The 23329-nt window shown below is 43.2% G+C and overlaps 2 protein-coding genes across 8 annotated transcripts in view; one reads left to right on the top strand and one right to left on the bottom strand.

Moving 5' to 3' along the window:
* Nucleotides 1–23329, bottom strand: part of rpl8 (ribosomal protein L8) — a 217323-nt gene that overhangs the window by 5517 nt on the left and 188477 nt on the right. The gene's annotated exons all lie outside the window — the stretch shown is intronic.
* On the top strand, nucleotides 390–23168 carry LOC115113608 (ATP-dependent RNA helicase DDX3X-like). 7 transcript variants are annotated; one of them, XM_029641731.2, is made up of 20 exons: nucleotides 390–700; nucleotides 4741–4789; nucleotides 4916–4963; nucleotides 7851–7910; nucleotides 10388–10498; nucleotides 11028–11154; nucleotides 11261–11368; nucleotides 11613–11712; nucleotides 11919–12054; nucleotides 12277–12371; nucleotides 12536–12634; nucleotides 13077–13237; nucleotides 13443–13587; nucleotides 13681–13825; nucleotides 14707–14754; nucleotides 18436–18617; nucleotides 18799–18916; nucleotides 19599–19755; nucleotides 19884–20020; nucleotides 20205–23168. In XM_029641731.2, the coding sequence occupies exons 1-20, from the start codon at nucleotides 656–658 to the stop codon at nucleotides 20300–20302; spliced, it is 2169 nt and encodes a 722-aa protein (XP_029497591.1). In that variant the 5' UTR covers nucleotides 390–655; the 3' UTR covers nucleotides 20303–23168. The 7 variants fall into 7 exon arrangements, with proteins under 7 accessions (XP_029497591.1, XP_029497336.1, XP_029497661.1 ...); XM_029641476.2 differs by having other exon boundaries at nucleotides 10388–10567; XM_029641801.2 differs by lacking the exon at nucleotides 7851–7910.

Below are 23329 nucleotides of genomic sequence, written 5' to 3'. Positions count from 1 at the left end.
GATTCGATCTTAGTCATGTATTGACGCTTTTGCCTTGTGGAACCTACTTAGTATGGTGTGCTTAACCTGTCCAACACTTACAGTGTTGAATTGCAGATGATTGATACAAGGAGAAGAGGCCATTTCAGACAATTAAGCAATACCCAAAGTGCCGCGGCACAAGGTTTTGCTTATTTTCCTTCACCTTGTCTCCTTTTCTTATGTCCTATCATAATAGATGTTTACTACGATTTAATATGCTTGCTATTAGCAATATTATTTACTTTACTATCTTACGCACTTCACCTGAGCAAAAATAATGCAGATTAATATTTCCGCGCGGAAATTTACAAAATTTAGAACATCGCGATGTCTGTTCTAAAATAGTGTTATCTCGCGGTACCTGTGCGCGTAACTTAGCTTCATTCCACCACGGACAAGCCAGTGGAAGGTTACGGTTACAGCTCGAGTGGATACTTTAATTTGCAACCACGTAAAAACTGACAGAAAGGAACATTTATATACACTTGTTTTATTGACTGAAAGGACATAAAGTTAGCAACATATTACGGATTGGAATCTAGGAAGAATTTTGTGATCTTCAAAGAAACTAGCTAGTGTGCTAACAAAGAAAATACTTTCTCTTGACAAATAACCCTCTCTATTCTCTTTAGTTATGAGTCATGTGGTCGTCGATAATCAACACGGTCTAGATCAGCAGGTGAGTGTTTTACTTCATTTATTTAATAAAAATTATAACTTAGGAAATATGGAGTTAGGACAGCTAAAATAACGTTCCGTCAGCTAGCGAAGCGTATGCTAAGCTACCATGCTAAAGCGGTTCGTAGCCAAGCTAACTGCGTGGATGTGGCTGGTAAAATGGTGGTTGGTTGTGTCGCCGGTGACATTAACTGTGGCGATGGCGGATGCTGCCTAGCAATATTCAGTTTTGGGTAGTTAGACAATTATTTGTTTCAACGATTACATATAGTGAACACTTGCTATCAATAACTGTATGTTAATGTAGTTAGCTAGCTGACAGTCGAAATATTTTAGTGTTTTAATGTGTAATTAGCCAGGCTAGTTGGCTACACGTAACAGGTCGGTATCGATTGCGTAGTTGATCTCTCGGCAATCTTAACCAGGCGTGCTTAGGCCTTGGTTAATGTTGGCTATCTAGCTACAGAACCAATACTTGTTAGCAACATAGATAACTACCTAGCTGACATTTGATATTCAGATACATTTAGCGTGCTAGTTTACGTTAGCTAGCTAACTTAGCTGGTTGGATTGATGACATTTTACCGGCCGGTAAAAGTAACTGCTGAGTCTTGAAACGTGGCGCAGGAAATAACAATCGCCAGTACTGTAGGTGAATAAAGTAACCTACTCCAGACTGCGTTTACAAAGCCAATCTACCATTGACTAGCTAGTGAGTTAATGTCGGGTTTTTGTTATGTAAAACATAGCTAGTTAACTTTATTTTAATACATGTTAAGTGGATATTGGTCTATATAACGTTACTTCGCCGGTATAATCGTGTTTGGATATAACGTTAGTCAGCAGAACAACGCTTCGATCACACCGACGGCATCATCTGGATTTGTATGCAGCAAGAGTTAAACATTCATTTTATGCTGCTGCCACTTCTGTCAAGCCACCTACTCATACAGTTTGACGCATACGGTCGATAAATCCAACTTGTGCACTGCAACTGCCGCTGCAACGCAATGCTGCAAGGCAAACGCAGCGTTTCATCGGACATGAATATAATTCTGGTGTACCAAAATGCCACCACTGTTGGTGTGTTGGAAGCGTTAGTCTTGGATATTTTGCACGTGATTCACTATGGTGGTAAAGCCTTGATCACACCTTTAATGTCACAACATTTTGTTACACCAGAAGTACATGAAATTCTAATGGAGCGCACTGTTTGCCTTGCAACATTATGTTGTAGTGCCTCCTATTTGGTGCATATGTTGGATTTATCTAATAAAGGGCTTGACAGAAACGTAAAGAAGGTGAAAATTCGATAAATCCAACATATGCACTGCCTCTGCAACTTAATGTACTTCTGGTGTACCAAAATGCAATGACCTGTTCAGTGCATGTGTCTATCCCCACGAGACACAATCATGGCAAGCAGATTAAAATACCTGAACCAACTATATTACTTTGGGGACAGGTCAAAATGCAACAATGATAGAAATTTAGCTAGTGTGCTGTTGCTAGCTAATTTGCTGTGGGAAAACATTGGGTTGTTATTTTAGCTGGAATGCATATGGCTCTTTTTTTTATCCGGATCTTTGTAGAATCTTGACCCATGTTGGTTCATACAAAACCGTGTGTTCTCTACTCTGACAATTTAACCATAAATATAAAGGGGAAACCTAGTTCGTTTTTCTGTGGATTTTATATGGCGTTTGGAAGCAAACTTTTTAAGGTGCATTACCATCGACTGGAGTGTGTACCAAGTTCATCTTTCAATCACCCATGTTATGCTCTTAAAAACTAATGAGGAAATGGGAAATGTGGGACCCACAGCGCCTAAAGCATCCAAAATAGAATCAATTTCTGTTTTGGCGCTTGGCAAGCAGTTCGGGTGAAATGATTGACAAATGTGTTTGTGTACATTTATTTTGCAGCGCAAGCAACTTGGGTGGTCTGGTCAGCATGTAACCGGCTGACCAAACCTGTAGCATTCCGTGCGTCTGTGTAGCTAGGCGCTAAAATAGAACTGGTAATGCATCTCAATTGGCTGCCAACTGCTGATCAAATCAACAGAAGAAATATGATCGGGGAATAGGGCTGACCCCAATTAGTCGATTGTTTGGTCGACCACGGTTGTTTTAGTCGAGCAGTAACCAGTATGTATGCATGCATGCATGTGTCCATCTCAGTGAACTAATCCTTTGCGGCGGCCTAGACTAAAGGCCAATTTATGCTTGATCCGTAAATGTTTATATCCAAGGACAAATTGGCTAGCAACAGCAAGCTAAGTAAATGTCCAATGCATGTTTCATGTGTGTTTCGACCTGTCCCCAAATTAATATAGTTGGTTTGGGTATTTTAACCGGAGTGTCATAAAAGCGTCTGGGGATGGACAAAATCAACATGCACATGCAAAAACAATTTGGTCCTGTAAGCCAAGAGCGTTGGCTGTAACTTTGAGCTTTCCCCACACACATAATCACTTCATTAATGTAAACATTTGATTCACTGACTTAGTATACTTTTGCATTTGGAAAGTATTCAGACCCCTTCAGTTTTTCCACGTTTTATTTTAGACTTATCTAAAATGGATTCAATACTTCCCCCCTCATCAATACCCCATAATGACAAAGCAAGGAAAGGTTTGTAGACATTTTTGCAAATTCATAAAATATAGATTTACATACGTATACTGATTTACATAAGTATTTAGACTCTTTGCTATGAGACTTGAAATTGAGCAAGGGTGCACCCTGTTTCCATTTATCATCCTTGATGTCTCTACAACTTGGAGTCCACCGGTGGTAAATTCAATTGATTGGACCTGATTTGGAAAGGCCTGTCTATACAAGGTCCCACAGTTGACAGTGGATGTCAGAGCAAATACTAAGCCATGAGGTTTAAGGAATTGTCTGTAGAGCTCCAAGACAGGATTGTGTCGAGGCACAGATCTGGGGAAGGGTACCAAATAATGCCTGCAGCGTTGAAGGTCCCCAAGAACACAGTAGCCTCCATCATTCTTATAATGGAAGAAGTTTGGAACCAACAACTCTTTCTAGAGCTCTGACCGGCCAAACTGAACAGCTGGGGGAGAAGGGCCCGTGACCCAGAACCTGATGGTCACTGACAGAGCTCCAGAATACTTCTGTGGAGATGGGGGCACCTTCCAGAAGGACACAAACATTTCTGCAGCCCTCCACCAATCAGGCCTTTATGGTAGTGACCAGACAGAACCAACTCCCCAGTAAAAGGCACATGACAGCCTGCTTGGAGGCACCTAAAATGACCATCAGACCATGAGAAACAAGATTCACTGGTCTGATGGCCTGAGTGCCACGCAACTCATCACCTAGACAATACTATTACGGTTTCCCTTCCAACAGGACAACAACCCTTAGCACACAGCCAAAGCAATGCAAGAATGGCTTCGTGACAAGTCTCCTGAATGTCCTTGGCCCGGCCAGAGCCTGGACTTGAACCAGATCCAACATCTCTGGAGAGACCTGAACATAGCTGTGCAGCGACATTCCCCATACAACCCGACAGAGGTTGAGAGGATCTGCAGAGAAGAATGTGAGGAACTCCCCAAATACAGGGGTGCCAAAAAGACTCCGGGCTGCCATTGGTGCTTCAACAAAGCTCTGAGTAAAGGGTCTGCATACTTATGTAAATGTATTATTTCTGTTTTTTTCTGTTTTCACTTTGTCATTATGGGGTATTGTGTGTAGATTGGGGGGGAAACAATTTAATCAAATTTAGAATAAGGCTGTAACGTAACAATGTGGAACCTGGTAAGGGGTCTGAACACTTTCTGAATGCACTGTACAGGCTATCCATTTACATTTAAGTCATTTAGCAGACGCTCTTATCCAGAGCTACTTACAAATTATCCTTCATACTGAACTTGAAACTGTCCAATCAGTGCTAGGATCAGACTTTTGGCACTTTGCGCCATCATATTTGGAAGCATTAATTCACCCCGTGGTTGTATTTGACCATGCTTGTGGTAAAATCACTTGATGCACTCCAACAGTATATTTGTGTTTTCAGCTTGCTGGCCTAGACTTGAACTCTGACGGACAGGGAGGAGGCACAGGCAGTAAGTATTAACAGCCAATAATTTGCATTCAGTGTAGCTCATTGTGGCGATCTTCATTGATGGCTTTACCATACTATTTGTTTCTAAATGTGTGAATTGATAGTCCTACCATTTTCCACTTCCTAGGGCGTTACATTCCACCTCACTTGAGGAACAAAGAAGTTTCCAAAAACGGTAAGCGTTATCTTTGACACCCAATAAATCACATACAAGACATCAGCCCCGACTTGTATTACCAGGGTACAGACTCGCTCTGAGCGAGGTCTTCTGCCGATTGTTACCAGTTCCCAATTCTATAGGCCTACCTGTCTGCTTGTTTCAGGCTTGCACCCCCCGAAAAACTCCAATGTTCTCCATTTAAATATGGATGGATAACATGGATGGATAACAAAGGACTTGTCGTTAATGAAGGTGTGCAATAAGTTTTGGCCCGTGTTTTAATGGGTTCGGGACATGTTGAAATTACAACTTCGACCAGAAATCCATGCATTTGTCAGTTAATCCCCAAGTTAATTGAAGCACTGTTGCATCAATCTAAGTTACATAAAAAAATTTAAAAAAAACGTCCATGTCAAATTTCTGACCCCTCTATGAAAAGGGGAGACTCACTAACACGATGGTGTTTTGCTCTACGACCCCCACAAGTCTCTGAACCGTTTGGGCTACAAACTAATGAGACCACATTATGGAAAGGGGGAATTCTCACAAACACGATGGCGTTCTCCATTTTGCTCAAGGACCCCCACAAGGGTCACGGGACTCGTCTGAAGATAACCGGTACCATTTTTTAAAATAATAATTGAATAATACAGGTAGTTTTGTGACACCAAAAAAGGGGCTAAATGTGTGTTTAAAAAAAAAAAAAAAAAAGTTTTATGAGTTTTTAAAAACAAGTATCTCCTAGATTTAAGACGCGCGTCAACCTTGTATCTTGTGATTCATTTTCTGTGTCCTTTTATGAGTGTGTTTTCTATGGGTTTTAGTAATAGAGGCCAAAATCAATATTTTTTTGATACCCAAAGGGGCCTTAACATTCGTAATCAAATAGTATGACTATGGGTCATTTAGCTGTCGTAAAACAATTCCATATTTCAGCTTAGCCCCCCCCCACACACACTATTTTAGACTAAATAATAAACATTTTGTTAAATACACTTCCCTAGTGTAGAAGTTTTGGAAAGAAAATAAACCCAGGGGTTGCGTTAGAATTCCGAAATCTGCATTTTCAATACGCTGTCCATCAGAAAAGCAGATGTAACTTTTTTTACCTAAAATAAAGTCTTAGTGGGTTTTGTGGTTGTGTTAGGCTTATTCATCTATTTAGCCTTGGTATAATTTCACAAGCCTCAAATTAATTTGATTATTGTGGGCTGTCAAATGTAGTGTATTTTACTTTTAATTGTACAACAACGCCTATTTGGAGAACAACAAAAAATATATTAAGCCATATTGCCCAGCCCTACAATGACGTACAACCTGATTTGTGTCTTTCTTGACTAACAACTCTTGGCTCACAGGCATGGAAATAATAAAATGATGTTCACATGACCTGGAATACTTAATGTACAAATGTCGCCCTTCTACCTGCGTAAGGAGTTTACCGCAAGCCAATGTTTCTACAGCTCTCGATAAACGTAATAGCGTTCTTAACAAATAAGGAAACGTGCCGCCTGAGGTCCTATTGATCGTCGTGGAAAGCTGCCACTTGTTGACAAGTACTTTCTACATGTCACCCGACCATCTGGGGGTGACACAACACTGGAATGGGGTCCGTATTGCTCACTGCGCTTGGTTCATACAGCTTTTAGCTTCTAAAAGCGGTTGTAATAAAATGAGCGGTGTCTCTTTTCTTCCTAGAAAATGTGGATCTGACGGTTTAAGCTACAAAATATTGTGACCCCATGACTGAAAGATGAGGCTCTCAGGAACATTGTCTTCTGTTTCCCTCAATGTCTTAGAACAGACTGGGCAGGAGCAGGCTGTAAACCAGACTGGTGGAAAAAACATCTATGATCTTTTCTACACAGAAGATCATACACAATTGCCTGTTTTCCTCAACTTCCCAATACATTTCTGATGAATTTCAAACCATAACAACTCCTTCTTTGAGCTATGATAGTAAAATTGATTGACTGATTTGTAATAATATTTAAATCAGAAGAAAAAAAGTTAACATTAATTGTTTATTTCATAACTTTTTTTTACCCCTCATTTCTCCCCAATATCAAATTATTAGTAGTTACTGTCTTTTCTCATCGCTACAACTCCCGTACGGACTCGGGAGAGGCGAAGGTCGAGAGCCGTGCGTCCTCCGAAACACAACCCAATCAAGCTACACTGCACTGTGCCCGGCCCACCACAGGAGTTGCTAGTGCGCGATGAGACAAGGATATCCCTGCCGGCCTAACCCGGACGATGCTTGGCCGATTGTGCGCCGCCCCATGGGCCTCTCGGTCGCGGCCGGCTGCGGCAGAGCCTGGGCTCGAACCCAGAGTCTCTGGTGGCACAGCTAGCACTGCGATGCAGTGCCCTAGACCACTGCACCACCCGGGAGGCCATTACATCACTTTTTTAACATAGTGGGGCCGGGATTGTTTTGGGGGCATGTGTCAAAAGTCTGGAAACCCTTGAGATGCATACACCAAAAATTGCAGAGCATACTGTACAAAATGTTTCAATCGTGGCAACTTTTTTTCTAGACCTGGCCCAACAAAAATACTTCCAGTTAATGCACAAGAGAAATCATCAACATTCTCTCTGCCATTTCTGAATAATCTGCATGATTGTTGGATTTGGAAAGTTACCAGTTGTGTTTACTGCTCGCTGCCACTGGGTCCAACAGATCACAATATTCTTAAGGGAAAGACAAGCCGGTGTCCTAAGAAAACATTCTCATGCTAACTAGGCTAGCACTGACTTGCCTCTGAGAAGTTGTACACATATTAAATGCCAGAGTCTATCCCAATGAACATCTCATTAATCATGGTAAAGCGTTTCTTGGGTTAGCTTCATCTCACACTTTTGTGACATTGTTTTTTATTTTATTTTTATCCCACAACAGAAAATGCTTATTCCTCTGGTAGACAGTACGGTTATTCAGTGCCACCTCCAGTGAACTTCTGTAAGTGCCTTCCGTCTCCTTTGTGCTGAGGGCACCCTGCATTTGTAGTTGCATGAAATGGCCTTTTACACACCAGAAACACCAATGTGGGTTGTTCCAGGTGCACAGATTACACCAACGTAAACTGAATCTGTGTATATGGAACCCAATGTGAAGGGGATTACACTTTTGAAAAACAATGCGACACCCAGCTTCAAACCTGAAACTGGTTTTGCTCAGATGCTGCTTACAAATTATATGTGAGGGAACAGGATATGATAGCTCCATCTAGGCCAATGCATTAGATTTTGGAAATTCTTTTGCTGACATTGCAGCACATCTAATTTTAACATCTTATTATAGCTGCTTTCAATGATGAGCTATCCGTATTGAGAACTTGTTTTGTGTGTGTGCCATCTTGCACATGTTCTAACCCACAGTATTTTCCATATTGTAAGCCTTTACAATATGTAGTGTCCCTGAAAGTTTCATTTAAGCAGTACCCTCAATGCCACCAAAGACACAAAAATAACTATACACCTGGATGGGATAACTGTATGGCCGGTAACTATTAGTGTCATGTCAAACTACTCTTGCATCAGCCAACTTATGGAAGGAGAACCTGTTTTTATAGCCTCCTTCCCCTGTACCTTTGCTTAGGTTACCCAAGACTGGCCTCTCAGGAGCTAGACTTTTACCACTTTAACAATGGGGTCTGGTCAGACAGAAATGGTGTACCTGTGTACCTGCATGCCACGTAGGCTATTCCCCTAAGAGAACACCACACCCAATTCCCACTACCGGGAATAGGGTATCACTTGAGAATATGCAGCCATGGACTGGTATCAAAGCTGTGTGTTCTAGTATGCAGTAGCTTGCCTCTGTTGCATGGTTGTTTAAAATGGATATTTTTAGTGAGATTCTGTCCTGCGTCGCTAGAATGGCTGTATTACTAATGCCAATGGGAGCTGCAGTATGCTCAATGCTAACATCCTTATGTTGTGTATCTGCAGTAGGAATACAGCTGTATCAAAACAAACCTTTGGTATGTAGTATTTACTGCCTTCTGGTCATTCTAGGAGTATACAAATTGAATGGAATCAAAGCAGGGACTCCTGTATGAAGGACATGTTGCACATTTGATGAGCTTAAATAGCTATTAGCCTTTACTTGGAATCATTCCAATAGGCACTGTAATTAACCAAGGAAAACCTTGTGTAACTTGTTGGGGTCTGAAATTGTGCGGCTTAGATGTAAGGGCTTCGCTTGTCTTTAGCATTGTGCCATGCGTATTGATGTCAGAGCTTGCAGTGTGCTGCTGTAGGGGGTGACTGATCTGAATCCTGATTGGTTATGTGATTCCTCTATCCTTCCACCTTAATCTGTGTTAACTCTACTGTCCAGAAATAGTCCCTCCATAAAGAGTAAGCAGACCTGCTAATATTACTGTCTGATTGAACATTGGCTAAGCCACTCTATACATTCATATAGTATATTGCTTACTGTTGGAGTCTTCAACTCAAGTAATTTAGACAGAATAGTCTTTTATTTATGTAGCTCATTCAGCCTGCACCAATATGAATTACACGTTATTGCATCCCTTGTGTTAATGCACAGTTTGCATTAATAGAGGACTAGGCTAAATGAACAAGTATTTCTGGACCCCTTGTCCAACATGAAACTAGCTGACTCAGTTTCTTAGCAATGCCTCTGAATGGTAGTCTTTGATCCTACAGAATGTGGCTACTGGCTAGCGCTGTTTGCATAGTGCACAGGGATATGAACAGTGTGTGTTTGTGCACAGCACTAGGCCTGGTCTGAAGCCTCAGCTGGTGTGTGTATTCACCACATTAGGTTTGCCCTGTGTGTGAGAAATCTGGTGTTGAAGGAGCCGCTGAGGACCCACAGATGGATGTGGAAGCTGCTGCTTACTACATATTTAGGCTACCTTTTATCTGAAGCTTTTACCACCTTGAAGTGAAAGAAAAACCCTATGGGTTGGGGCTGTTTGTCACGTCTGGCAGTGGTGAAGCCCTAAACGGTCCCCTGACCAGCCTGCTGCCTAGCCTGCACTCATAATGGTGTTGCCACCAATGGGAAAGATGAGACAGCCAGCATGCAGAGCTGGGCACATTGCTGTAGTGAATGTCCCCACCTCAGATGGGGGCCTGATCTTGTATTGTAGGATTCTTTGGAAGTATAGGTTTTCAGATGTTCTGTTGTGAACTCATACTGCCAAGTTCAGTCAGTTGGCCTCCCTTTTTACAAGGTTGAATCCTTTGATCAATAGTCACTAGCTTTGCCAAATCCCATTTGAAAGGAAGATGATGGGAACTGATATTTTAATAGTGATGTGAGTATTTTCCTTTGTCTGTGGGCTTGGGAGTCCAATCTATCCCCTTCGTAGTCTCTGAACATGACAACCCCATAGTACACTTTCTCTACCTCCGTCTCATCATCCCCCTCTTCCTTTCATTCCCCTCACCCTGTCCATGAAGACTCTCCAGGAGGATGGGACAGCGGACGCAGCAACGGCTTTGCCAATGGTTACCATGACAACCGCAATACGGGCTTCGGGGGACGCGGCGGGCCTCCCCGAAATGACAGAGGTGGGCGTGGCAGCTACCGCGGTAACGGCATGGGTGGCGCCTCGTTTAATCAGCCAATGCACATCGCAGGTGGGGAAACCTACTGTGCCAAATTGTATTTATCTATTCCGCAGTAATAACCAATACTATTAGACTAATGCAAGTAGCAGATATTGTATTATGCTCTAGATCTGGTCCTCTAGGTCCTACTGTGCATATAGACACATTTTTACTCGGTAATACTAATAATGACTACTAATAGACTATCTGCAGAGGCAGAATTTCCTTGATTCACCAGTAATTGAAATAATGTAAGAATAAAATACTTAATACAAATAAGACTCCTTTACTTAAGACACGTATAGCTATATGTTTTATTGATAAAATACGCAGACAATACCTGAAAGATATAGAAAAAAAACGCCCTTGCAGATTCAGTCTATCCTATACTCCAATCATTCGATCATATCCATTTACCAAAATGGCTGTTTGCTTCCCAGGCAATATTTGAATGGTGGTACTCACTAAGCTATCCACTTTCTCCCGCTAGGGTTTAGTGGTGGACAGGATGGTGGAGGCTGGGGAGGTACTCCCAGACAAGACGCAGCCTATAACAGCTTTGGCGGGAGGGGAAAGTCTTCTTTCTACAACGACCGTGGATCATCAGGGGGCAGAGGGTACGTACCAGTCAGCGGAATGTATTTTGCTATACAAGTAGGTGTGTGTTCAGACATCTGATGATTGTGAAGTGTGTTGAGCAGTGTATCTGTGTGTCTGTTGTAGTTATCAGCGTGGAGGTTATGGCGGTGGAGGCAACAACCGCTGGCAGGAAGACTCCAGGGACGATGAGGACTGGTCCAAACCCAGCCCCGCCAACGAACGCTTGGAAGCGTGAGTCACACTCTTCTCCTCTCAACTGTTACATTGGCCAAAACCAGTGTGTCTAGGAGTTCTGCAACTTTAAGTGTGCCATTTTATATAAGCCTACTCAACCATATTGATCTTAGACTCACTCTTACAGCTGGGAGTGTGCAATAGGAGTGTTCAGCAATTTTGGGTAACTTTTTAAAGAGTCATGTTAGGTGTTGTCATGTTAGGTGTTGTCCTCTAACCCAATCTTTTTCCGCTCATCCAGGGAGCTGTTCTCAAGCGGCAACACAGGTATTAACTTTGAGAAATACGACGACATTCCGGTGGAGGCCACTGGATCCAACTGCCCGCCACACATTGATAGTGTAAGTCACGTCACTAGCTTTACAGTCAACAATTGTCTTGTAGATCAAGGGAAACACGCTATGGAACACTTTCAAGAAACTCTTGTTGACAAAAGTTTTGTAAGTCGCTCTGGATAAGAGCGTCTGCTAAATGACTTAAATGTAAATGTAAAAGTTAAGAGTAGAAGTGATCCAAAACTAACAGAGCCTGTGTTTTGGTATTTCAGTTCCATGATGTGGACATGGGTGAGATCATCATGAGCAACATTGCCCTGACCCACTACACGCGGCCCACCCCTGTCCAGAAATACGCTATCCCGGTCATCAAGTCCAAGAGAGACCTCATGGCTTGTGCTCAGACTGGTAAGAGAATGAATGAAGAAGCTTTACTTCAAGGTGGGAGACTGTAGCGGAAGGAGTCGCTAGAGGATCAAATGGAATTGAGCCTGTTTAGGGACTTTAATTTGATTCTCTTGCATTACAAATTTAGCTAAATATTTAAAACATGTTTGGGGATTTTCTTTCAGACCAGCAAAAATGAATGATTATTGTATTGAGTAAATGAATGACTGTTCCTTTCCTCAGGCTCGGGTAAGACTGCAGCCTTCCTGGTGCCAGTGCTGAGCCAGATCTACACACAGGGGCCTGGAGATGCTGCAGCGGCTGGCAAGAACGGACAGGTACACTCACATACACGAGCAGCCTGCAACGTTGCGTTTTTCCATCAATCTGAAACGCTGCTTTTCTATGAAAGCAATTAAATTGCCCCCTCCCGACTTGCAGGTGTGCTATTTATTTATGTGGTGTGTTGAGGTTGACCAACACTTGTTGCTTCCCTCCACAGGACAGTGGTAAATATGGGCGCCGTAAGCAGTATCCTCTCTCCCTGGTCCTGGCTCCCACCAGAGAACTGGCCCTGCAGATCTACGAAGAGTCCAGAAAGGTGTGGGCTAAAACTCCACCCACAGACAGACAAAACCATACACGATGGACAGACCATGAATGGTGTTGTAGTGACACCAGTATAGTAGAGTAGCCTTGTTGCGGCTAAGGAAGATGGTGAACTGAATGTTACTGATTCCCAACAGGCTGATTGGTTGCAACTAGATAAATAAAATGTATTTTCTTGGCATGCACACTTTCCCTGTACTGTGTGTGTTATGGAGGGGCAAAATGCCCAGTGCCATGTCTTCTGGTTCCATCTTTAATCACTGGTACAATCTTATATCGTGTCAAAATGAATGCGCATCAAGTTCTATGTAACATAAGTGTTCATCTCGGTAACATCTGTTATAGAACGATACTCCAAAGACAATGAAAGGGTGATGGTTGAAACTTGAATTATGGCTGTACTAGTGTTCTGAACTGTCCTGTGTATCTCTTAGTTTGCATACCGCTCCCGTGTGCGTCCCTGTGTGGTGTACGGGGGGGCTGACATCGGCCAGCAGATCAGAGACCTGGAGCGAGGCTGCCACCTTCTGGTGGCCACACCCGGGCGCCTGGTGGATATGATGGAAAGGGGCAAGATTGGCCTCGACTACTGCAAGTGAGTGGGGCAGGCGCTAACACTAACAAATTGGCTAACGCCAAACAAGAGAAGAGAACTTGTTAGCTAACTCATTAGCACTGGTTAACTAGTGCTGACGAGTTGGCTACTGTTAATGATAATGAGTTGGCTAATGTTTTGTCCAACACTAACATAAGTGAGTGACCAAAGCGGCTAAGTGAGCTGTTTCTGTCATCCCTGTCAGCTACCTGGTGCTGGATGAGGCTGACAGGATGTTGGACATGGGTTTTGAGCCCCAGATCAGACGCATCGTGGAGCAGGACACCATGCCCCCTAAAGGCATCCGTCAGACCATGATGTTCAGTGCTACCTTCCCCAAGGAGATCCAGGTACACAAGCATGTACCAGTAGTGACGCAAGCTTGAGAAATAGAGTAAAATCCTGGGTGCGTGTTTCTGACTGTGTGTATTTCTGACTGTTAGATGCTGGCGCGTGATTTCCTAGAGGACTATATCTTCCTGGCCGTGGGCCGCGTGGGCTCCACCTCAGAAAACATCACCCAGAAAGTAGTGTGGGTGGAGGATGGTGACAAGAGATCCTTCCTCCTGGACCTGCTCAACGCTACAGGTAAGGAACGCACACATCAACTCTACCCCATAACCCTCAAACCCTTTTACACACGCTCACGTTCTCACACCAAACTCCATCATTCACACAGGTATAACGTTCAATCCAATGATGTATGTTAGCCCTGGATTGCTGCTGTTATGTATTGGTCATTGAGAGGCTCTGAAGCCACCGGTCGGCCATATTGGCACTCCCCAGTAGGAGCAGTCCTCCATAGGAATTAATGCAATTCTACACTATTTCAATTAATGTTTCTAGGACAAAATTAAATGTTTTTAATTATTTTGTGTTGTAGTGGGCACAGTAACATTAGTAAAGTAAAATGTTTACTTTAAAGTTGTTTTTATATATTTTGTCTCAAAATATAATTTCAAGTGTGCATTAAGGTGGTCAGTAATAAAATTAAATGTGGAAAACATAAATGTAGACATTAAGAAATGCATTTCTATAGCTTCCAAAATGTTTTTTTACAATAGTGGGGCAGTGCCAAGATGGAGACACGGTGGCTTCAACACTGTGCCCCGTATCAGTTAACTAGTGTGTGTATATGTGTAGATCTAAATCATTGGTTCAGTCACAGATGTATTGAAACTAATTGATGATACTTGCTACGGTGTTTATCTAAAAGGGTACATTTGTTAGCCTTTTCCCTTGCCCCCACCCCCAACCACCTGTTAGTCTGTATGCCCAAAGTAAATGAACTGCCCCATGGACATGTGTCTCCTAAACTAGTTGACATAATGAACCTTCACCATTCTCCCCTGGGTGAAACGGAGGGTGGATGATTGGGAAAGCGCTAGTTATTACATATCTGTTAAGAACTGTTAAGTTACTCCACACTGCCTTTGGTTTACTCTACTGGGCGGTTTGGTTTTATTTAGTCATTCCCAGTGATGCTCCTGATGTTCAGGAGGCTGCAGTGACACCCGGTAAGTATTATTATGGTACTATAACCCCCAGTCTGACCCTCCCAACTGGCAAACATCCCACTCCATCCTTTCCCTTCCCTGGTCCCCAACCCTCTATTTCTCCTTTCATAATTTCTCAAAAGAGCTTTAGGGCCAGACATAATGGTTGTAGTCTCAGGGCCAGGGGAATCCTACCCTTAGGTCAGGGGTGGGCAACTCGAGGCCTGGGGAGCTGTGGTGTGCAGGCTTTTGTTCCAGCCCAACACTAAGACTAAATTACAGCCCTCCAGGACCAGGGTTTGCAAACCCTGTCATTAGAACCAGCAGTAATGCTTACCATCCTCAAAGGAGGATGTTAATTGGAGCACAGCTTTGGTGTTTTTGGCTTGGTGTTACTGTCTGGGTGTTACACACACACACACACGTGTGGGAGATTTTAAGGACACGTTGGGCTGTTGCAGTTGTAAACTGAGCTACACTCTGTTAGTCAACTGTCTAAAGGAGCTATGTCTCCTATAAAAGTAGGTTTAGTCCATTATGTTAAAGGGGGAAAAAATATAAATTAACTATGTTTTGTGGGGAAGATAGACGATGAGTTTCCAATGACCTCATCGGTGTTGAACCAATTATGAGTAGGCGTTGTCATTGGAAACACTTCTATCTTTTTTTATGACAAAACATGATGAATATGAAGTTAAACATTTTAGAAACAGCTGATTCAACTAATCAGTTTGATGATTAGTTGGTTATTTGATTCAGCTGTGTAGTGCTAGGGTAAAAACCAAAATGTGCACCCCTTGAGGTCTTGAGTTTTGTGAACACTGCCCTAGGCGCTAGACCTGCATGTAGATATCCAAGCCCTGATTTGAATATTTAGAATAGACATAACGCCTTCTGTGACATTAGCACAGATATTATGACTGGATAGGTGAATGTTTTTGCCATATGCTACTAGCCTTCACCTATCCAAACATGTGAAATCAGCAATTATTCCAAGGAAGGCAGGATGCATTTTGAGATACTCAAACCTGGTCCTGTTCTCTTCATCGCTCAGTGTTTCCATGCCAACCTTACCCAAATGCAGCCTGCTGCCTACCTGTTACTGAATGCTGCTGCTGTTGAATTAGACGTAGGGTCATCAGAGAATGTCAACAATGACACCACCACATGCCCCCATCCAGCCCCCATCCAGTTTCACACTTGACCGTTTGTGCCGATAGCCATTAATGCAGTGTTGGTCCACTGCTGACAAAACTGAGTACTCATTTACTAGTACTATTCCAAATGGCTGTGAGGACGTTTTGAGTTATGGGACAGCTGGCTAATTCTGTTATGAGGACGTTTGGCATAACTCTGCAAAACCGAACCATTTGCATTTAATAATTTGTCAGTGAAAGGGATGATGCTTCTGCTCCCCTGATTTCCATTTTTCAGTTGCTGTTTGTTTCGTTGCTCCATGGTGATGAACTCAGTCACACCACCATCGATTTTATAGAGTGACCACATTTAAAATACCCAAATGCGGGACAACGAGATTTTTGTGGGACAGTGTAGCCTACATTAATAACAAAAAATACCTCTGACACATCCCCCTTCCGCTGCAACGAACAAGCTAATTGAAGCACCTATTCTTTTGCCTTGTGCAAAATTTTGTGATGCAGAAAGAGACTGGCTGTTAATGAAAATCTGGCACTATTTGGCCAAGGAAACCATTTCTGGTTGGTCTCAGGGAATGTAAAACAGTTATGCTGCGTATAAACGAGGGATGCAAAACCATCATACCAGTTGGCATAGCGGGACAAGAAAGTTAAAAAAAAAAAAATATGGTGACAGCAAAAGCCAGCAGGATGGTATGCGTTGCTAGGGTGACTTCAGTAAACAAAAAATGCTAATGAACATCGGGTAGAAAACGTTTTAAAAAGTGTTAGCATTGATTGACAAAAGTTTAAATATTTGAACTTTGTCGGCATCTACCGTGGCATTCACTGCCAGGCTTCACGGCATTTACCGTGGGTGCAAATGCACTACATGGCCAAAAGTATTCTCCTTCAAATTGGCGGATTTGGCTATTTCAGTCAACAGGTGTATAAAATTGAGCACACAGCCATGCACTCTTCATTGACAAACATTGTCAGTATAATGGTCTGTGCTGAAGAGCTCTGACTTTCAGCGTGGCACCATCCTAGGATGCCAACTTTCCAACAAGTCAGTTTGTCAACTCTCTGCCCTGCTAGAGCTGCCATGGGCAACTAAGTGCTTTTATTGTGAAGTGGAAATGTTTAGGAGCAACAACTGCTCAGCTGCAAAGTGGTAGGCCACACAAGCCCACAGAACGGGACCGCTGAGTGGGTAGCGCTTAAAAATGGTCTCCTCGGTTGCAACACTACAGCGTTCCAAACTGCCTCTGGAACCAACGTTAGCACAAGAACTGTTCGTTGGGAGCTTCATGAAATGGATTTCCATGACCGAGCAGCCACACACAAGCTTAAGATCACTATGCACTATGAGTGGCATAAAGCTTGCCACCGTTGGACTTTGGAGCAGTGGAAACACATTCTCTGGAGTGATGAATCAAGCTTCACCATCTGACAGTCTGACAAACAAATCTGGAGAAGGCTAGGTGGTGGAGGAGGAATATTGGTCTGGGGCTGTTTTTCATGGTTCGGGCTAAGCCCCTTAGTTCCAGTGAGGGGAAATCTTGACTCTACAATGACATTCTAGATGATTCAGTGCTTCCAACTCAATGGCACCCGTTTGGGTTAGGCCTTTTCCTGTTTCAGCATGACAATGCCCCCGTGCACAAAGCACGGGCCATAATGGTTTGTCAATATATGTGTGGAGGAACTTGACTGTCCTGCACAGAGCCCTGACCCCACCACCCATTTGAACACCTTTGGGATGAATTGGAACGACCGACCGACTGCAAGTCAGGCCTAATCGCCCAACATCTGTGCCCGACCTCACTGATGGTCTTGTGGCTGAAGGGAAGCAATTCCTGGCAGCCATGTTCCAACATCTAGTGGAAAGCCTTCCCAGAAGAGTGGAGGCTGTTATAGCAGCAAAGTAGGGACCAACTCCATATTTATGCCTGTTTATTTTTTGAATGAGATGTTCGATGTACAGGTGTCCACATACTTTTGTATGCTGAATAAGCAAGTTATGAGAATTGAGACGCTCACAGGTTTGACAAAATTACCTTTCAGTATAATACGGCTATTTAGGCCTTGGCCCACCTCCTTTTGTAGCTCTTCATTAGAAGCACAAGTTAAACTGTCCACTCAAAGATTAGCTGCAATTTAGCACGAAAGGTTCTGATAAATGTGATTGGTTGAAGATGACGTAGGCCTACATCAGAATATCAGATCTCAACAATTGAAGTGTTTAACATCACCAGTACCACATCTTTGATATATATATATATTGTAATAAGTGCAATGTGACTGTAAAAGAGACGTGTTGGAATGTCTGACAAGGGCCATAATGCAGGGCTGTCCTGCACCATCTGGGACATGTGGTCACCCTATCAGCACCTGCTCTGTTAGCGCAGCACCATTTTTTTTGTTTCTGATCCCATCGCCCCTCTCATTGTCTAAAGTCTTTATCCTGCTCATAGCCTGTGCGCTAAGTACTCGACGTTTGCTTGATTTTCTTTTCATCTCTTTTGCACGCTCTCGCTACGTCTCTCTTCCTCACTCTGTCTAGGTAAGGAGTCTCTGACATTGGTGTTTGTGGAGACCAAAAAGGGAGCAGACGCCCTGGAGGACTTCCTGTATCGTGAGGGCTACGCCTGCACCAGTATCCACGGTGATCGCTCCCAGAGAGACCGAGAAGAGGCGCTGAACCAGTTCCGCTCTGGCCGCTGCCCCATCCTGGTGGCCACTGCGGTACGGCAACACACACACCCCTTCTGTCAAGACAGTGATGTCATTTCCCCCTTTTTATCCTACATGCATTAAAACGTATCGGGATTTGTATTGAAGCTACTACAACCGTAACGATGATCACCACCTGAAAGGTTTTCGCCATTGCTGGTTGCATCATGTTTCCCTCTGTCTTCTCCTCCAGGTGGCTGCGCGGGGTCTGGACATCTCTAACGTCAAGCACGTCATCAACTTTGACCTGCCCAGCGACATAGAGGAGTATGTCCACCGTATCGGTCGTACAGGCCGCGTGGGGAACCTGGGTGAGTGGGACTAGTGTTTGAGGGGGGTTCTCCTATCATGACCCATTATGTGTGTGTGGGATTTTGACCCAGCTCTAACACACCAAGATTGTGTTCGAGGTCATGCGAAGGAAAACGTTTTAGAACATTTTGCTACCAAAACAAGAATGAGCTTTTTTCTTGTTTGCTGCATAATTAACATGACTCAGACTAAACAGATAAATCACCAAATTATTCTTGGATTCACATATTGTTAGTGATAGCTAGGTCACATGCGTCACTCACCTTGTGTATCAGGTTCTGTTGTCAGTCTGACATTCGGTTAGTTGTATAATTAGAATGGTGTGCTTAGCTCTGCACAACAGTAGATTGTCCCGTTGTGTTGGAGAGTGCATTACCACACTGGTGCCGGTGAATAACGGTGTTTGTGTTGGCCATGCGCCTCTGTTTATTACATCTGATACGACTGGGATGGTAGCTAGTCCGAACAGACTCAGCAACATGTTGTAGAAACAAGAGAATAACTGAGGATAAACAGTAAAACTACACTATTATATTACTTAAGATCTCACACTGCATGAATTGTCTTTTTAAGAAGCCTTAAGTCTTTCAAGAACTGAAGTTGCTCATTCCACCGCATGCCCTGGAGAGTTGCGCTGCATGATATGTGTGTAGCGTATTGAGAGCTGTCTGCGTTTTGTAGGTCTGGCCACGTCGTTCTTCAACGACAAGAACAGCAACATCACCAAAGACCTGCTGGACATCCTGGTGGAGGCCAAGCAGGAGGTACCATCCTGGCTGGAGAGCCTGGGTTATGAGAACCAGCACAAGGGCAACACAGGACGCGGACGCTCCAAGAGGTGCACGCACAACTTTTTCAGGGATGTTAATGTCCCACCAATGGTTTTAGATCAGAAAGGAGCTTCTCAAGAAAGGAGAAGAGCTACATGTTCTGTGTGTATCAACTTTTGTTCTCTCGCTCCGCTAGGTTCTCCTCTGGTGGATTTGGTGCCAGGGACTACCGTCAGACACCCGGTGGTGGCGGCTTTGGCGGTGGTGGTGGGCGCGGAGGCCCACGCACCGGGGGTTACGGAGGAGGCGGAAGCCGTGGCGGCTTTGGTGGAGGTAAGCGCTAGGCCCTTTTCAGAACCATTTGAAGAGCCACTCTAAATGTCCCTTAGTTTTTATCCATGATGATTTGGAATTCCTGACTCAATCATGTGTGAGGGGTCATCCATATAGATTAATTCAGTAACTCACATACAGCTATCATAACAATCTACTGACCCTTGACCTCTGTCCTTCCCAGGTGGCTTTGGAGGCGGGAACTCCTATGGTGGCAACGATGCAGGCTACGGTGGCAACTACAGCCACTCCGGTAGTGGAACAGACTGGTGGGGCAACTAGTCATAGAAACCCGGTTGCCACGCCAACCAAACCGATCCCCTCACGGAAACCACATGTTGACTACGCCAGACTAAAATACCCCCGCTCACTCAACCCTGTGTAGTTTTCACTGACACACAGTACATTACACACATTGCGATTCTCTGCCCCTTCGCTTCTCTCACATGGAGAACGACGCAACGCGAAGATATAACCAGCGTGATGCCAATCCACTGGAGAAGAGCAGAGATTTGCACACTTAAGATTAAGAGTGCGCATGTAAGGATGCTGACATGTATTGTCTGATATAGCAACTCTAGACTTTCGTTGTTCAAAACAGCACATCCTTTTTTCTTTGTATAAACAAAAATAAGAACCTAAAAGAATAACCTGAGGATCATTTGTATGTTAATGTACTGTGCCTTTTGAATTTAGACAGGACTAATTCTGTTGTCATTTCACCAAATGAATGTGGCCAAGAGCTCTAAATTGTATTTTATTTTGGGGGTGAAAAAAGAAACAGAAAAAAAAAGAAGCTTGTACTTAATCAAACCTTGGCAAACACTGGGGGCATTGTGACTCGCTCGAGTCATGAATCCATTTGAACCTTTCAAAATTGTCGCAGGGTCATCATGTAGCCTTTTATCGAGTTCAAACAGCTAACTTCACTGTAGCGTCCGACCTCACTGGGCCGTACTCCTAGTTTGGCCAATAACTGTATTCTAATCTTTAAAGGACGAAGAGTTCGATTACTTTTTAATTTTTTCGCTCACTCTATCCTGGATAGGCTCCTCTAAAGATACGGTAGTCTTTCCAATAGCCATTCCAGTTGTGATCTCTTAACACGGAAAGTCGTTAAAATCAATGCTAACGAACACACACTAGGGTTTAATTCAAACAAACACTCAATGACTTGACTTGACAGTGTTATGGCAGCTAGTAAGTTACCTGCCACTAGCTACATTAACTGGGCAGTGTTTTTTGGTTTGTTTACATTTGAAGAGCGGGCGCATGGCGCGTGGTATTGTAAAATTGGCAGTTTTGAGTGAAATGTTTCTTCTATAAACATGTGTCAAAACAAAAAATGCCCGCCATCTTGGAAGTGAAGTTCAAAATGGCTGCACAAGGACCACAGCGTCGGGGGGGGGGGCAGGGGGGAACGATGGCGTCGGGGAGGCACGGTGTGGTGCAGCGTTAACATTAAACAGTCTTACCGTTGACCGCCGAGCCGGTATTCTACGCATGCTAGTGTTTTGTTTTTTGGTCAAGGAGATATAAGACAAATGAACCGAGTCGCAGGCTTAACTTAATTACAAACGTTTTCTCTTTTCAAGCTGTGTTGGAGGGGCATGGTTCATCTATCCGAGACAAGCAGTAGGAGGTCCATCACTAAGGGTTAACCAGTCAGAAAGCAAAGGGACTGGACAGCAGGACAGTTGTCGCCGGGGTTATGGGGTGAAGGTCAAGGGTTATCAGTGTACCGCCATCGCTTTGGTTTCCATTGCTCCTTGCTGTGAAGGTGGCCAAAGACTGGGGACTGTTGTCCCCTTCCTTATGGTACATGTGTACTGTCAACTCTGGGAGGTAGTCAGCTTTAGATGTGTATGAAGCTCTGGTTCTGACTGGCCAGACAAGGCTTTTCCCCTCAAAGAGCAGCAGCCAACAAGAGGAGGAGAGATGGGGCATTGGAGTATCTCTAAGTGCACTACGTTTCTTAAGTGTATTGTGCCTTTTGAACTTTTTAAATGTATTCACTTTAAAAGCGGATGCACTGACAGTGAGAACTTGGATTGAAAGGTGCTACTTGAGTTTGTGTAGGCCCTTGTTTGTTGTCGTGCCCATCAAGTTTTACAAAAGTTATTTTATTGCACATCTAGAGTTTTATATAAATGTCTTGAATACATGTCCTTAAGCTTCCAAATATTGTGTGTGAGGAGATTGTGGAAAAAAACGCAGCTTGTTTACAAAGGGGAAGGGTTCTCAACATTTAAACAGGATTTATTTGGGACCAGGGGATTTAGCAGTTGGGAATTTAGCCATTTGCACACAGATTTCTAGATTCTACTTTTGCTGCTAGTTTTGTGTAATTTATTAAGCATTTCTGAGAGATATTTATTTTTGTAAGCCTCAAAGTGATTCTTTGAAAGTTACAAGAAACTTGACCAAAAGACGGTAACAAAAACACTGGCACTTGAATGTTGAATGTCACCTGTATGCGTGAAAAAAATTATATATTTCGGGGTAGTGTGAGCTTTTTAATGTTTAAGACATATTGGACTCGGTCAAAAAGAGACGTCAGGGCCTGAGGCCTTGAAACATCTCTAAATATTATATAGTCAAATTGGCCTTCAAAAAGAGAAATGGAATTAATCAAACATGCCAAGGTTTGGAATTAAAGTTGTTAAAAGAGCAAAATCTAATTTTCCTAAATCTATCAGTGCAGAACTGTTCAGGATTCTCAAATTGTATGCATTGTTTATAACTCTTTATTCTAATTTGACCTGATTTATATTTATAAAAATATCCAGTGTATGTCTGGCACTTGACAATCTTAAAAAACAATGTGGTTTATTCTCTATTGTTGCATTTGCATATGGCACCTCTGGGGATTGTTCCCTCCGAGTATTGAGCAGGTCTCAGCTGCAGTAGTGTTGCCCACAGTAGCAGCACATTAACTGCTAGCCTGACCACAGGAAGAATAGGCTACAAGCACCACTTGCTCAGTGCCCTGAGGAAGAACAACCCAGAGCTCTTTAGACTTAGACTTTGCTTTCTGTACTAGCTTAGAGGCTAATGCACAGCATGGGAAAAGACTCAGCTGTGTAATTATTGTATGATTTTACCTAAATAAAGTTTGAATGCAAAAGTACCATATTATAAAAATCAAGCATGTCTTAAGACTTGTGTTATAAATCTAGGACAGACTATATCCTGGAGTGGGTGTGGAGAGGCGCAGCGAAGTTGGCGTTGATTTGATGGGCTTCAGTTCATTTGAGAGATTTCATTGTTAACACCATGTTTCACTTGTCTCATTTATGGAATTCTTCT

This window comes from Oncorhynchus nerka, linkage group LG1 (assembly GCF_034236695.1).
Source record: "Oncorhynchus nerka isolate Pitt River linkage group LG1, Oner_Uvic_2.0, whole genome shotgun sequence".
NCBI classification, from domain to species: Eukaryota; Metazoa; Chordata; class Actinopteri; order Salmoniformes; family Salmonidae; genus Oncorhynchus; species Oncorhynchus nerka.
Note: the sequence above shows the minus strand (reverse complement) of the source record. Positions and strands in the feature narration are given on the sequence as shown.